We start from the raw sequence: 16944 nt of genomic DNA, 5'->3' as shown, positions 1-16944 counted from the left end.
AACAGAATATTTCTTGTATCCTCCCTAGAGTCACTCTAGAGATAAAACAAAATAACTGTGTTTTGATTTCCTCCACCATTTTAGAGGTGTTGTTGTTGGTTTTATATTGTTTATTTAGGGATGATGTTGTTTTTATGCTTATCAGTACACCGAGGGAGGCTCTCAGGATCACAAACATTGTACCCATTGGTCTGAAGGAGACAGCAGTGAGCTGACTCTGCCTAAACCCTGAGCTTGCTAGGTACATGCCAGAATAAATCCAAATACCACATATCCAGGATCAGTGTTGTGGCCTGCTTCCTCTACACAGAATTGCACAAGGATTGAAGAATCTTTGCAACTAGTTCAAAAGTGACTGAATCCTGTCTATAAGGGTTAAAAATTGAGAAAAATTATGCAAATTTCAAGTATGCATAAAACACAAATGCCTCAAATTTCTGTTTTGTCTTCATCACACATGAGATAAAGCCTGGTGGCCTAATTTTCTCCTCTTCCTTGTGACAACATGTCAAAGTTAAACTACTCAACCATGCCTTCCACCTCATCCTCTGGAGAAACAAGTAGCAGCAGCAAGAAATACCACATGCAAGCAGCTGGTTCTCTAAAAAGACACATGCATGTTTCCAGCCTCTGCCATCAGCAGACTGTTGCAAAAATATTCAACATCCCTACACCTCTAGACATGCTCTCTGTATTCATGCCCGAGACATGACTCCACCATTACCTCTGAAAGGAATATGCAGCTGCCTCACCCTGCTGCAAGCTTGTTTTGCATTCTCTGAGCCATTAAAAGCTTCATGCTTCTCAGTTATATCACATACACACTATTAAAGAAAGAAACATTATCTCAAGGTAATGCCTGAGAGATGGATAATCTACTAGTTTTTTCATCTACTGGGAGTAGAAATAGAGCACCATTTTGGCTTACTCTCCTTCCTTTATAAAGATTGTGTTTTCACTGCAACAAGTTCTCATAGTTATTTATCCTTACCAAAGCAGTTAATTTCTATCTTTTGCTCCGTTTTAAATATTCCTATCATCTTAGACACAAAATTGTATCAGAACTTCATGGCTATGTAAGTGTTCAAGGGCTGGATGATGACTGTCCTCCTCCATATAAGCAACCTAGAATTCTCCTTATTCAGGTCACTTCGGCCTTCTCTATCTCCCTCAGGTTCTCTGTCTCCCTCAGGTGTACCACCTCCTTGCTGATACCATTTTTGCCTGATGGTAACAGAGGATCTGTCACACCAGCAAAATACAACATGAAATAACACAACGTTAACATTTTAACCTTAATTCAGCTGCAAGAGCCATGTTGATGGATTCAGCAACCCATCTCTCCTTTCCTAATGGAAAAAAATAAAGTACTCCACTACTATTATGATAACAGGAGTATAAGAACTGAAGTTAGTAAACAGAACCTGCTATGATAAGTTTATTTCTGCTGTCTTCTAAGCCTTACAAATACTATCTAAAATTGTTCACTGTAGATAGTTGAAGGATGATGGGAGATGAGTGCCAAAGAGGCCATCACAATTTTTCAAGATCCTTGATGATTCAGACTTAGAATTCAAAATTAGTGTTGCAATCAGTGGCCCTTCTGCTACTGCAACAATCAGAACTAGAACTAACAAAAATCTGCCTTTGGAGAAAATGTCATCTCTCACAAATGTGCATGATAAACTTTTGAGAACTTTCTCACAATTGAAGCAGGTCAACAATCCTTCAAACAGCTTGCTTTTAATTTGGAGCCAAACTCTCCACTGATTCACTGAAATGTCACATTCCCCAACCCAGGCTTCACAGAGATTCATTTAACTAATTTTAACAGTCTGAGTTTGTCTGTCTGGGGAGATACTGCATATTTTCAGTTACCGTGCCCACAGGGCTCTCAATTATAATGATTCCTACAGTATTTGCTCAATCTGTATGTCTCCTTGGCAATTTATGTGATACTGGACCTGCTTCATTGGTGCGGGCATAAAGTCAGCGCCACAACGTAGCAGCTCACATTGTTAATTTACATAATGGATTCAAACCACATTCATCCAGTCATCCAAAACTCAAGAGCCCTTGTGACACAGTCAGAGCTGAGCAACCTTGCTTCTCAACATTGGCTCATTTTTAAAAATGCAGTCTCAATAATTTCAGCAGTCTCAACATAAATATTCTCTAATTCAGTTTATGCTTATCCCACTCCTTTAAATAAACAAAGCAGACCTCATGTTCATGCCATCTACCAACTTCTGTTAGAGATTACCATCAAAGACATAAAACAAAGTTGGACAAGTATGTCTGAATCACTTGGAAACTTTGGGGATCACAGGACTGAACCTTTGTCATACCAATTATGTAAAGCCACTGGAAAGAAATCCATGCATTTTTGCAAGCAGGCAAAGCAGGCTTTTCATAGAACAAAAGCAGCCTTGTCTTTTTCTGTTATGTGAAACTCCTAATTAAAATCAATGATTTTTTATTGTTGGCCCAGATAAGCTTGTTTGCATAGCTGCAACTTCTTAAAACAGAAATCGGAATGTTATTAGGAAAAGGAATCCACTGACAGTACAGCAGACCTTGAAGAAAAGTGGTATTGCTTGATGTTAACATCTGATTAACCTTGGAGGCAATTCTGCTAATGTTTAACAGTAAAGAACTTAGCAAAGAACAAAAGAAATTTAATTTTGTTTTAACATATTTTTAGAATTGTACCAAGAATACACATAAAGGCATGCTGTGATTTTGACTTGAGCTTGTGCCAGCTGATGACCAACAGAAAGCATTCAAAAAAGAGAAAAAGAGATAGTGGGATATTATTTATAACTACTCTATGTATCAAACACACTGTTTCATGGACAGCTGAGTAAGATTACATTTCAACATTTCATGAAGAAACAACTCATAAAAAAATTTCTTACCACAGTGACATTTCTCTAAAATGATTCATTTGTGACCTTGAACTTTGTAATTATGAGTGTTAATTCTCAAGAGCTGAATACTCATGGAATAAAATTGCTGTATATCTGTAAAAACAATGGTAAGAAAATATCAACCCTAAATTGAAACAGTCTTTAATTGACAGGAAAAATAAGCATTCTGAGTGGATCAGAAAACAATCACCAGGTGGCTATAAAAACATTTACCAAACCCTGATGCTACAACAGACTGCTACAGTTCTAGACACAACAGCATCCTCACTAGCTCCTTTCTGAATCTCCTTTTCTTAAGTAGCCCAGCATTCTACACAGACACAGACTGAACTTTCACAGTGACTAGCTCTAAAAAGACCACCCTGTTTCCATGCACCCTGTTCAGAAAGGTTTGTTCAACAGATATTCAAACCCTGTTAACCCAAGGTGAACAGCAACCATGTTTCTGTGACGGAGCACTCCAATGCACTGTCTGCATTTGGTAACATCCTTGTTCAAAGTGCCTATTTCAACCACTTACAGGAGTCTCCTACAATCTTGTTCTGAACATTGCTTAATCCTTAGTCAGTCCAAGTTCTCTGGAAACCTACCCTACAAGCAGGTATCTCTAAAAGCAAACAAGATTTTAGCATCTGCTAAATGCCACCCCAGCTAATTGGGACTATAATTGCTTCAGGGATCAGAGTGGATCAAGATGAATCTTGTCTTCTCAGTGTTTGGATTACTGTGCTTGAGATTCAGGAGAGACCTCATTGCTCTCTACAGCTTCCAAAAGGAAGCTGTAATGAAGGGGAGTTGTTCTCGTCTCCCCAGTGCTGGGGAAACAACTGGACTCTGCGATCTTAAAACCCAACCTAAATGGCTCTGTGGTTCCAGACAGGCCATAGAAATCAATGGAATCACTGAACTGAGCACGATTCTGCCTGGACAAATCTCACTGAAGTGTTTAAGACTATTGCTTTGCAATTTATCCATTAAAACAGAACCAGTCCTTTCCCTTGAGTTCTTTAAGCTTTAAGCCAGAAACAGTATCTTATACTAAATCTAAATAAACTCAATAATGAAAAAATGTCAAAGAGTACCTCCATATGTACAAATGTTTCAGCATACATCTGCGTTTGGCTTCCAACCTATTTCAACATATGTAGTGTACTAAACATATTTAGTGCAAAAAGCTATTTGGCATTTTTCCATTTCCTAACTACTCAGTGCAAGTAATCCAATGACTGTTCTATGCAGCTTAATGCTCAACACTCGGATTTAAAGCCTATGTTCACAGATATACCATAAGACTTAGATGTCTGGGAAGTTTTTCACAGAACACCAGAAACATTAATTAAACCCCTAATCCTTAGGAAATCAGTGTCAATCACCTGAATAAAGCCGACAGTGTGTTTACTTTTAAGTAAAGCTGTATTTCCTTTCTGAAGGAGTAACATTGCAATGGATGGCACAATCTATTAAATAGTTCCCTCTATTTCTGTCTTCCTTGCTTTAAAACAGAAGCATGTTTTCTGGGAAAGAAAGATTCCTGCCTGTTTCCATTGTAACTGTATCATAACTTGCATTTTCTGTTTTCCTGTCAGATATTGTTAGCCTTTTCTATCACTAAATGGAAAGTTTCAAAGTTTACTGACTCTGTTCCTGATAGAGGTCCAGTCACCAACCAAACAGGGATGCTGGAAAGGCAGAAGAAAATTAGCAGGAAAGAGCAGAGGTTGTCTATAAAGATTTCATGACTTGGAGAGTAATCCAGTCTTCACACAAAAACATGCTCCAAAGCATCAAGAGTAACATTAGGCCCCTTCCCCCCACCATTTCAGCTTTGAATTCAAGTAATTTTCTAGTTTAAAACCTAAGTTTAAAAAACAAACTAAACCCCAACACATGAACCCAAATCCAACCAACCAAAATCCCAACAGCAGAACACCCTCCAAATTTCTTGTAGCTGAAATTTTGGTAGGTGCAAAGTATGTTTCAGGATTTCTTACTAAAAGTATATGAAATTTAAGGGTTCTTCATTTTTTAAGTTTACCATTTATTTATAGTTTGGTGCAGCAATGAAAAATAGCTAAATTATATTTCATTAAAATTATGCTACAGGGAAATAAAAATATATAAAATATATTTTTTTTGTGCCCACACACAAACACAGAGAGGCAATAAATTAGAAACCTTTCCATACAATCATAAGTGTTTCTATAATTAGGAATGTTTGTTTTTATTTTGGGATACTTCTCATTCATGTTCTGGATTACAATGAAACTAAAAATATGTCTGTTTGCAAATTTTCATTAAAGTTCTTTTTTAAATTTTTCAATTATAGAAGTCAAAGGAAAAAAAAAAGGTGATTCAAATATTTAATATCAAAATCAAATTATCAATTAGAAGAAAAAAATAAGTTAGATGTTTCATAAACATTTTATTCTGAAACTTTAAACATGGGCTCTCTGGCTACCATTTTCCACTGTCATCATTTACATATAGAAAGGAGCTTGCTCCACAATTTTTGATTGCTTGAAGAGATGTTCTGCTACTGAGACTCAGTACCCTGGGTACCAGAAGCCCTCTTGTCCTCACTGAGCTGAAGTGCAAGTTGTGCATCTTCAGCAGCCAAAGAAAAAGCACCTATCATTACATTTTGAACTATGAACATAGTATATATTTCATACTGGAAGGATAATATTGAAAGACCATTAATACAATTGCTGAGAGGCAAAATTCATTAGTTTGGACTAGCTTCCATCTGATGTGATCACATGAGCTTGAGCTGTTTGGGGAGGCACACAGACTTCATAATTCGCTTCTTCTTTAAAGAACTAAGACATCATAACCATGACCAGAAGATAACTAATATTGTACAAACATGAGAGCTAGAGAGGCTCAGCTTTATAACAGACAACTAAAGCCCAGCTTTCTGTATCCATACACCGTGATATAGTCTAATTAATCATACGTCTCTGCTTTTTCTGTGCTATTTCTGTTTCAGTTTGTTTACTGAGTTAGGGAAAGAATCAGCAACAGGCAAGCGTAAATTTAGTTCTTTCTAATTTTCAGCAATTTGACTCAACAATTGAATTACCATGCTTGTGACATTGTTTAAGACAAAGTGCTCAAATGCTACTTTAGCATACTGGAAAGGTCTTCTGCAACCATATAAGGAAAAACAAATTCAAAATTTTTTATAGTTCCTATTTTATCAAGATTTCAGTACAATATAGGATGTGATACGGTCTTATCAAGAAACATGGCACATACTGTGAACAAAATACTTGCACATGCCATATATAAGATACCATAGGAAGACACAATGCTAAAGCCTAAAGATAGAAAAAAAATCCCAATCATTTTTACAGAATGCATTTCTGGCTTTAATCAAAATTTCCACTTGGACACCATTTTCCAAGGACATGGTCTTCAAACAGCACATATACACTCATCCATCCAGTACTCATGCCCACCCAAGGAAGTTTGCTTGTGTCTCAAAAAATAAAAAAGCTTTAAAAAAGTATTTTAAGCTTCATGTTCTTTTTTTTTTCATATACCTTCTGTTTTACATGCTTTGTAGATGTGTTGTGGGATAATTTCAAGTATTTAGCAAATGTTAAATGGACGTTGCTTCAAGTCTAACAGGAATACTAGCAATTTTATTGGTTTACATCATGACAAATAGCTGCACTAAAATAAGGTGGTCATGTAGTACTATCAATACTAAAGGCATTGGGCTGTAGCATAGCTCAGAGTTTACAGAAAGCAACAAGACTGAACTCAGACTCAAAAGGGGAAGCATTCTTAGTGCATATGAATAAAGCTGTGAAGTGTGAGCTTTGAATTTATCTCTAACATCATGCTGTTGCTGCTTACACCAGAATAAAAGTGTTAAGCTTAATGTTTGCATAGCAGGACAATAAGACTATAATTAAATAGCTCTTACTGGAGCTGAACTTAAAAAGTAAAAACATTCACTATAAAGAAGGGAACCTGAGTAGAAAATTAGCTCACAGGTAGAGACAAAGAGAACAAAGGTCAGCATTTGCCAATTGGTACTCTGAGGTTTCAGCAACTAAAGGGAATTCAGACTTTTTCTAATTAAAGCAAAATCTGCGGAAGCCTCAAAAATGCCATTGTGAGATAACTGCTATCAAATGTTACAGATTGTATCTCAGCCACTGTTGTACTTACTACTTGCATTTCAATATGAACTTCTCTTCATATTTTTTTCTTTTCTGACTTATTTTGACAAAGTACAAGCTAATGCACAGATTAATAAATAAATACAACGCAATAGAACATTTTATATATACTTTATATGAAGATGCTTAGGAGTAGGCTACTACTCCTACTACTTCTGCTACTTCTACTACTACTAAATATGTAGTAGTAGTAGTAGTAGTAGAAGTAGTAGTAGTAGTAGAGGTAGTAGTAGTAGTAGTAGTAGTAGTACCATGTCATGAATAAGTTTTTTAGTCACTAAACCAGGTCACTGAAAAGAAGAATGCTTCTCAGGTGGTGTAAGTTAGAAGAGAACATGCAAGATGTTTAATGAACAGTAAGGGAGCTAAATGCATTTTAACAACTATTTAAAGAATTGCTATTCCAAACAAATTCTTTAAGTTCAGATCTGATTATCCCGATTGTCACATGTCTTTATGTGCTGATATTTGATAATTATTCACCCTTCAACATTTTTATCTTCCAGAATCACAGAAGACAGCTCATCCAGAACAATCAGGAACTAAAGAGTAAAATATTGCTCGCAGTTTTAGTTTAAAATTGCCCTCAATTTTTGTTACATAGATAAATAGATATTAACTCAGAAGTGGCAAAACAAATGCTGATGTCACTTGCCTCTAATTTTAACTATAAGCATGGTTCTGGTTTTAAGGATAAGCATATAAAGTATAGAAGTCCTAGCTTTTCTGCAAGTCTATTCTGAACTACTTGTGATGATTTCATCGTCACAAAACAATAACAGACAAGAAAAAAATTATGTTACAAAGTTCAACTTATGAAGTTGTGTATCTAATTTCACATTATATTTACTATTGTTACAATGCAACATAGAAATAACCCTCACCTTAAAAACCACTGAAATCTCATAAATCTTGCTGATGTAAAGCTCACTGTGATATCACAGCAGTCCTTGGGGATGCACAGGAGAACATGTAACAATACACTTTCCATGCGCAGCAGTACAGAGATAAACAACACTAACAAGTAAATATACTGACATTACAAATATATTGACTAGGACCCATTGCAATTTACGCTCAATGAGAAGATTGTGCCTTGCAAACTGTTCGGAGCCATCAACAAGTGCAATGCTTACAGAAAGATTAGTGTGTGATGATGGGTGTATCGGCCTGCCTTTGATTACAGGATGTCTTGATAGATTACATTAAGATAGTTCCTCCCCATGACTTACTACTTCTGTTACATTCCTTACAGTAAATCTGGTTCATTAATATAATAGATGTATTCTTGGCATTTTTCCTTCTCTTTTCCTGCTTGGTCTACTGGACTTCCTCTTACTAGACTGCAGAATATAGTGGACATAGAGACTATTTGTATGTGATTTCAGAGAAACAGCCATGCTACACCTAGAACCAGAAAATAAATTATAGAAAGACTCTCGATGGACAAATAATTATTATGAAAGGATTGTTTTTATTTTGCACTTTAAAGCACAAATTTGTAGAGTAATTTTTTGCTAATTGGGAAGTCATTTTGGTCATCTTGCCCAAAATGTTCTCCCAAATACCTCACTTAAAATATCTGTTTAAAACCTTACATGACATGATTGCAAATTTCACTGCTTGGTGAGAAAGGTACGATGTTTGTCTGAGATAAATTTTCTAAACATATCAAGAAACTATGGCTGCTGGACATTAGAAAGCCAAATACATTTTTCCAAATTCACACCATTTGTGAAATGGTAAAGGAACAAATCATCAAGTTGTTTCATTCAAACCATGCTAAAGAATGCCATTTCTGCTTGCTTTTCCAAGAAAGGGAACATATATTCCAGATTTACACTCACAGTATGAGGGTTATCATATCACTCTCAGTATTTCTACATTTAATTACAATTCTAAACATGAAAGAAAGGTAAGTATGTGGGTGCTGCTTCTCTTCTTGGTGCTATCCAGCAATGCTTGCTTCAGTTCAGTAAAAGTAGTCACACTTTAAAATGCAATCACTCTTTGAGAAGCTGATTTAGACACCTCCTATATTTTGGTGACGTAGCAAGACTTAGTGTGCACTTTAGTTTTGGCTTAGTAATCTCAAAAACTTTATCATATGAAATTCCTTATCCACTTACACGTTAGTTATCATCAGTAAATGATCTTCAAAGCTAAGGATGCCTCAAGGAGGCTTTATAATCAGGAGGTCATTGTAAGCACCCTTTCTGTACAGGGAGAGCAGGGAGTTTAGTGTGTTACCAACACAAAGCTTTCCCCAGTATTACAGGATCCCTCATCAGAATTCTTCTATATTTACTCTTTTCCAGTGCTATTTCATCATTCCTGCCCTCTTTCTTCATCCTGTTGTCTGTCCTTACTCATCCATCGATGTCTGTCTCTATATCTTTAATTACATGTGATATTCCCTTGAAAAATAACTTTCTTGACTCATAGCAATTTTTTTTCCTCATTCTCTCTCTTCCCATAAAGGTGATGAGAAATCCTTGAGGAAGAACTGAAATTAATGGTATACCCTGATCCAATACATGCAGAGAGCAGAAAATGAATATTATGGAATTTTAAAAAATATTTAGAAAGCAGACAGCCCAAGTTAAGGCTGTGGTGTGACAAAAGGGAAGGATAAAAAGCCTTTCTAGAATCACAACACAATCTCTACTAGGTTCTTTAAATTCAGGACAGAAATCTGGAAAGGGATCCACTCTATCCTGCGGGATGCTGGCCCATTGAAAAAACAAAAGTAAACTAAACAAACTTTTTCTCTTAACTGTACAAGCAAACATCTACATCATGCCAAAAAAAAAAAAATTATTCAACAACGCATACACTGATATAGACTCCAAGCATCAGTTTAAATTTCACCACATGTAAAGATATGTTTTTTAATCAGTCGTTATTCCTAGAAATTATACATTCATCATCATTTATGCTGCAGACTCAAAGCTGCACTGGTGAGGTTGCTGTCTGACAACACTAAATAAGAAGTCGAGTTGTAAGGTTAAGCTCATTGTCATCAAAATACAAATCATATGCAAGGAAATTCAAGAATCTGAATTACAGAGATTATAGATGGGCACTAGAGACCAAGCAGAAATGGATTACAGCCAGATTATTAACTCATGTGACTACCTATGTGTTAGACTGACTTACAGTGACCCTAAGAAACTTTTCTTGCTAGAAAAACATTACTTCAGAGATTGAATGCTGACTGCTAGAATCTATGAAAAGAAAAATTATTATGGGATTTATTCCTGATATACTAATGGAAACAGGTATGTGGGTTTGGGTTTTAGTAGCATAACAACTGCCTTAAAAAATGCCCAACTCTTCTCAGTTTCTTGTGGTAACATTATGCAAGGTCTTGAAAATTCCTCAAGTCGAAAAGGTGTAACATGATGCAAGAATCTCTCAGGATAAATTGTGACATTTATTCTGCAGCATTTTATTTATTATTTATTTATATTTATTTATATATATTCTGATAAATTTTTCCTGCATGTATCCTTCATGCAAATACTTAAGTACTGACTGTGCCTCAGTTTTGCATTATGAAAGTTTACCATGTCACTTGTTGCAGTCTACAATAAAAGTTTACAAATGCAGAAAACAGAACATTTTTTTCTAATCCCATCTGCTGGTATGTGTCAAATTAAAGAACACCTTTCCTTTCTGTTTAGGTGGAAAGACGGCAGGGGGGGGCCGGCTATTGGGACTAATAATTTCATTCTCACAGACTAGTTTAAGAAGTTTAAATGGGAGAAGCAAAGGCAGAATTACAACTTCACTGTATTTTCCTAAGTAATAGAGAGCCTTTAGTTGTTAAGAAAGACGGAACTCAGACTCACTGTGCATTTGTTCGGCTTCTCTCCTGAGTGGACTCTCATGTGAATCAGCAGTTTGTAACGGGCATTGAATGGCTTGAACCTTCGAGGGCACCCTGCCCAGAAGCAGGTGAAGTCCTCTCCCTTCTTCTGGTCTATGTGGATCTTCTCTATGTGCCGCACAAGCTCCTCTTGATGGTCATACAGCTTCCCACAGTCAACCCAGCAACAGCCATGCTTGCCATTGAAATCATCCAGCTCCCCATCTTCCTCCAGCATGGCGCCCGGGGCAGGAGGCAGCCCCTGCAGCGGGGGGACGTGGCTGGGGAGGCCGTGCGGATGCCGGCGCTGGTGAGTGTGGTAAGGTGGGGGCGGCCCTTGTGGTGGCAGCACCAGGGGGGAAAGAGGCATGTCAACAATAGAGAAGTCATCCAGCTGTTCGTTTTTCAGGATGTCGATTGTTTGGCTGTCCATGGGCAGCACACCTTGCTGGATCACCATGTTATTTGTGGCAACCATCTGTAAACTGGCTTGCTCCAGCTGCTGCATCCGCTGGTACTCACCTGTCCCGTTCTCAATATACCCTGGAAAAGTGACACTGCCATTCGCCATGGGGAAGCCTTTCTGGGCAGTTGAAACAGAGCAGTTTTGGGGTATACAGCTTCCTCTCACTCCCAAAAAATGTCCATAGACCTCAGGCTGTGGGGAGACATTTGCTGGCGATGCCCTGGAGCTGTTGATGTAGGCTACCAAAGAAGTTGGGGATGTACGAATGATTGTATTGAACTCAATCCCAGAGTCAGACAGAGGAGATACAGAGAGTGCTCTCTTTTTGGAGCGGGCTGATTGAGACCAGACTGAGGACTGGCAAGGACTAGAGTAAGGGGAATTCTTATTTTCCATGCCATAAAAGTAGGATGGTAATGAGTCACTGGATGTAGATGTTTCAGGTGAAAAATTTGTTAAGTCCCCCAGCTCGCTGCCATTTTGTAAACCATGGTCAGGAGGAACAGAAGAAAGTGTCCTGTACTGATGTGACCACTTTTGTTCAGCACTCAGAGGGGAGTGACCTTCTGACAAGCTTAACGTTGTAGAGGCCAGAGTCTCACATGACAAGAGTGTCCTGAAATAAAGGTATAATAAAGTAAGCAGTTAGACAATTCAGAAGTAGATCTTTTACCTTCACACAGATGCTTAAAATTAAGGAAAAGCTACATGTGAGAAAAGCTCTCCCTAATACTAGGGGCTCAAGTTTAGCACACTCAGTTATACAAAGGCAATATACATTTAAAAGGTCACTTAGGAAGCCAACTTTAAAACGTCAAGATTTTGAAAGAAAGTTACTGTAAAGATTCTTGATCCACCAGTGCAGAAATTATTGTCTGTCTTTACACAATTGTGGTGTAAATAGGTTTGAACTTCTGAAGCCAAAGCATTATGTTCCTGCCTTCAATGGAACCCATAATGATTTAAGTCATCTATTATTTTTTCTTGAAAAAAACAGAAAGAAAACTAATCCAATAAGAATAGATATTCAACCTGAATGACTTTGTCAATTGTAATACATACAAATACTACAAATACTTCGCTACAGAAGTTTTATATATCAAAGTTACAAATACAGATAATATCTAACTTTACAAAACAAACAAAATAAATCAGTAATGTAGGAGAACTGGTTGAAGAGGTTTCCTAGATTTGATTTGAAGATGTATCTGCCTCCAAGTCCGCAATCAAAATTTTTCACAAAAGTGTAATCTCGCTGTTATCGAGCATTTTTCACAGAGATATTATGAAACTTCTTTATGCTTCAAGTATTCTTTGGATAGCTTGAAAATCCTCAACATGTAGACCTTTAAAAGTATTGTTTTCTACAGAAAGGGATAAAATGGAAATAAAAGGGGTATCAAGGACCCTGAGTCATGGCTGTAAATGCGGGCTGAAGGTTAACCAGTTTTATTTCTTTGTTTCCAGATCACACCCAGGCAGATTTGGATTTCCTACCAGCTAGTGGTGCTATCAGTATATAAATTTATATTTTTAAGGAGCTCTTACAATAGGAAGAGCTGCTTATTTATCTAGATAAATGTGACAGTCTCACAGAAGCCTCTACATCTTATGTTTTGAGAATTAATTCTTAGGTTTATTATTTTAACGACACAGTTTTGAAGAAGTGTGGAATTTCAATGACGGATCAAGGACAATGGAGGGGAAGCGTGACACAGCCTGAGAGAGAGAGAGGAAGTGGTTTGCAGGTGCTGTATTTGTAAGATAGCTCGCAAACAGGGAAAATGTATCTTAAAAGAACAGCAAGCCTTGCTGTGGTGACTAGTGGGAGAGATGGTTAAATGCCCCTTTGCGCAAGACACTTGCTTGGTAATGCATGATTGATCTGCTGTGTCAGAATAAGAAACGTCCTGTTCTGATTCAATGTCAGGGCAGGGTACTGTCATGGACCTTACGTGACTGCACCAGGGTTTAAACGGCACTTGCAAAACAGGCTACAGACAAAAAGCACAATTAGCCTGCTGACTACAATTTGCATTGGGAGAAATGAGAAAAATGAGTCTGCTATGTCAGGTCAGTCTTGTGTGCCATTTAGATCTAAAGATCTGACTGTTTGTGAAAAAGTTGCTTTAGGCTGTTGTCAATGGGCTTTGTTAAAGCACAGTCTATTCTGGGGCCATTAAATCGTGCTAGTATGTTGTGACCCCAAATACAGATCCACAGTTTTCAACACAGAAAGACAAGTAAGTAAGGTTTGATATCTCCATGCTAGGATTTACACCTAGAAAATATAAGAAGAGTGTAGGGGCATTCTGCCAGTTTTTCTTAAATTTTTTATTTTCTCTTTTATGAATAAAGAAAAATAAACTCTTGTACTGACAAGAGTTTTTAGCAGATACATAGTACGACCAGTGTCATTCACAAAGCTAATAATTCTTAACACAAAGGGGCATATCCATCAGTGAATCTGAAGAAAAACTGTTTTTAACAGTCTCATAATAGGAGAAAAATAAAAAGCTGGCCCAGAATTTCAAGTATATAATAAGTAGGAGCCAGCTATTCTGAAGAAGCTGCAGCACTTCATCATCTAAATTAAAAAAATAATAAAAATTCCAGTTGAAGATTTATTTAAAATTCAGCCAACACTCTGACTAAGTAGTTTTTTTAATAGGAGGAAAATAAAGACACCTAATATGAAAATGAGGGACCAGATCTATCAGGGTGCCAGAATCTCAGATGTTATTATTTGATGCATCTGCTCATTGTAAACTAAACTGGCTTGAGTCTGGACCAGATCTTTCATTAGCATTTACAAGAGATTACTTTTCAATTACATTTCATTCTCCCTTTGCGTACAGAGGCCACAATGTCAGAGTATAATCCAGAATCCCAAACATAAACATGGAAGAGTGGAAACTATGTTTTTCTCTCTCTTCATGGTCTTCTGCTTACTAGCCAAGAACCCTTTGCTCCTTCCTAGGTCATCTTCTGACTTACGTCAAAGCAAATGTCATTATTACATCTGTTTTGATGCAACACAACTGAATACTCCAAAACAGTTCTGCAGAAACTCAAAAAAGATGGGGAAGGTTTTATCCTCCATGGTCTCTACACCAGAATCTAATGCTATATGTAGCAAAACTCTCATTTTGCCAACTGGTTTCTTTCTTCCAAATATCAAGATGATTCACTTCAGCTTTGGTAAATTCAACAAATAATCTGGTTTGGGTTAAGCTGCCAGAGCACAGTTCATAGTGCCTGAGAGATAGAATCCAGAGAAGGCACTCTGCCCAGGAAGAACCAGTCAACTTCACTTAGGCAAAAGCCATTTATAGTTCAAGAAATTTAATAAAAAAAAAAAAAACCAAAAAAAAAGCTCAAAACAGAACAACAACCTCACCAAAAAACACAAATAAGCAAAGAAAAAAACCCTGCACTGTTTTGAAAATCTGTGAGTTAGACTCTGACTTTAAACTTGTTTTGCCCCATCAAACAAATTGAGGTACAAAATTGCTGAAATTGGCATTCTTTGTGTGATAAACTTATTTTATAACACCTTCACTGATAAATCATTAAAAAGTACTCTAGGGACACCACAGCCTTGATTCTGCCAGAGTTTCAACTTGAGTTTGCCCTTAGTAAATGTTTGTTTGAAATAAAATCGAAACTGTATAACTCAGTACTGACATTACATATCCAACCACACATTCAGTGTTTGGAACCATATAGGCACACCTAAAACTTAAGTAACTAACAATTATGTAATTATATTTTTCTAGCATCAGTTTTATTTGATCTGAAAGGTGTATATTTGGATTTGTTATTTTTCATCATCTTAGCACTGCATGGTTTTTCCTGGCATGTCTACATAGGAAGCATCATTAATTTTGTAAATTTTCCCAGGGGGCTCAGTCTTCGCAACTAAAGTGACAGAAATGTTAAAAATTATCTTAGGAGTAAAGCAATGTTTTATTCCATTTGCAAAGTACCAATTTTAATTACTTCAGGAATGTCCCTTGGCTTGTAATAAAACAACACAGTAAATGTAAATGGCTTTGAGAATAAAGACTCTTACCGTCTTTCGTAAATAAAAACTAAATTTCAACTCAGTTGGCAATGGGGAATGTAGATTTCAAAATAACACACTGGAACATTTTCTCACTGTATTTTTAACATCCAGGGACATGCCTAATGTACTTATAGGGTAGTTCTCAAATACCTGTTTTCCTCTAATTCATGTTTGCTGACAAAACTCCAAGTCATAATCTCAAAACTTATTTAAGCATTTAAAATTGATTAATAAATGTTTATCTGTGGGGTAGTGATATAAAAAGGCAACATTTACTGGAAGTGGTCATAGTTTTCTTTAGCTACACAACAGAACTAGGAAAACTAACAAGTTTTCAAGGAAAATTGATCCGATTTATTATCAGATGGCAAACAAACCATTTGAAAGCAAATGCATTTGATGAGGAGAGAGGAACATGTACACAGCATTTATGGTTTTTTTGTCTGTCCTAGATGTTATTTGAAAGACACCAACATGGCACACTTGGCACTATGTAGATGTAACATGGACTATTTCTGCTTTCATCCTCCATAACACTTTCTCTACTGAGTACAAAAATCTAGTTTGTGACTAGATAAAACAGCCTTTATCTAATAAAAATGTCCTATCATGCACAGATTTTTTGTGGCCAAATTTCACCCATTATTTGAATGATCCAAACATGAAGTATGATTATAGTTGATCTGAATTACATTGCATGGAATTCAATTTCCCATGGCATAACAGAGAAGGATTTTCTGATTTTAATAACCAGAAATGTTACATCGTAATTAAAACCCTCTTCTTTTAAAGTACTGAATATAAAAAGGTAATTGAGGACCTTGTATCTGCTGGAGAAGCACTCAGGCTGAAAGCATTCATTGACCTTTGTAAGCTAGGGCTGATCTGGCTGCATGCTGTTGAAAGCTGATAGGCTGAAGGCAAAAGAGCTCCCAGCTGTTGAACTGTCATGGGATTGCTGGTTACTATTGCATTGTTGCCACTGCTTTTTCCAATGGACTTGCCCTTGTGTCCATAACCAAGACCTCCTAAAATAAACAAAGCAGGTTAGTATTTATCTCTCATGAACCCATGATGAGTCACAGAACTCACACTGTAGCATCCCTTGAACTCTGTCATGTAACTCCCACATTTTTATCCCATCACTTTGCAAACTCCAGAAAGTAATGGGAATCTTCAGATGAGGACAAAACAGAGAACCAACACAAGAATTTGCAAACTTCTCAAAACATAAATAGCAATATTCTACAGGGGAGTTAATAGATTATGCATGTGTAAAACATGTGCTGAAGTACATAAACTAAAGACCAGGCGTGGCAGAAAAACATCAGAGAAAGCACCAGGTAAAAAGCCCTCAGCTGAAGGACAGCTCTCTACGAAGATGACAGAAAGAGAGAACCCAAGGAGATTGCCAG

The 16944-nt window shown here is 36.9% G+C and overlaps 1 protein-coding gene across 1 annotated transcript in view; it reads right to left on the bottom strand.

Annotated features, from left to right (window-relative positions):
• The window catches only part of GLIS3 (GLIS family zinc finger 3), a 120412-nt gene extending 103875 nt beyond the window's left edge, over positions 1-16537 (bottom strand). The window contains exons 1-2 of the mRNA XM_009098994.4: positions 16350-16537; positions 10978-12076 (exon numbers count right to left, since the gene is read on the bottom strand). Of these exons, the coding sequence (XP_009097242.3) occupies positions 10978-12076; positions 16350-16480 (1230 nt within the window). The 5' untranslated portion in view covers positions 16481-16537. The remainder of the gene's footprint in view (positions 1-10977; positions 12077-16349) is intronic.
• Between the last annotated feature and the right edge of the window lie 407 nt (positions 16538-16944).

Source organism: Serinus canaria, chromosome Z (genome assembly GCF_022539315.1).
Source record: "Serinus canaria isolate serCan28SL12 chromosome Z, serCan2020, whole genome shotgun sequence".
NCBI classification, from domain to species: domain Eukaryota; kingdom Metazoa; phylum Chordata; class Aves; order Passeriformes; family Fringillidae; genus Serinus; species Serinus canaria.
This window is presented reverse-complemented; position numbering and strand designations above follow the sequence as displayed.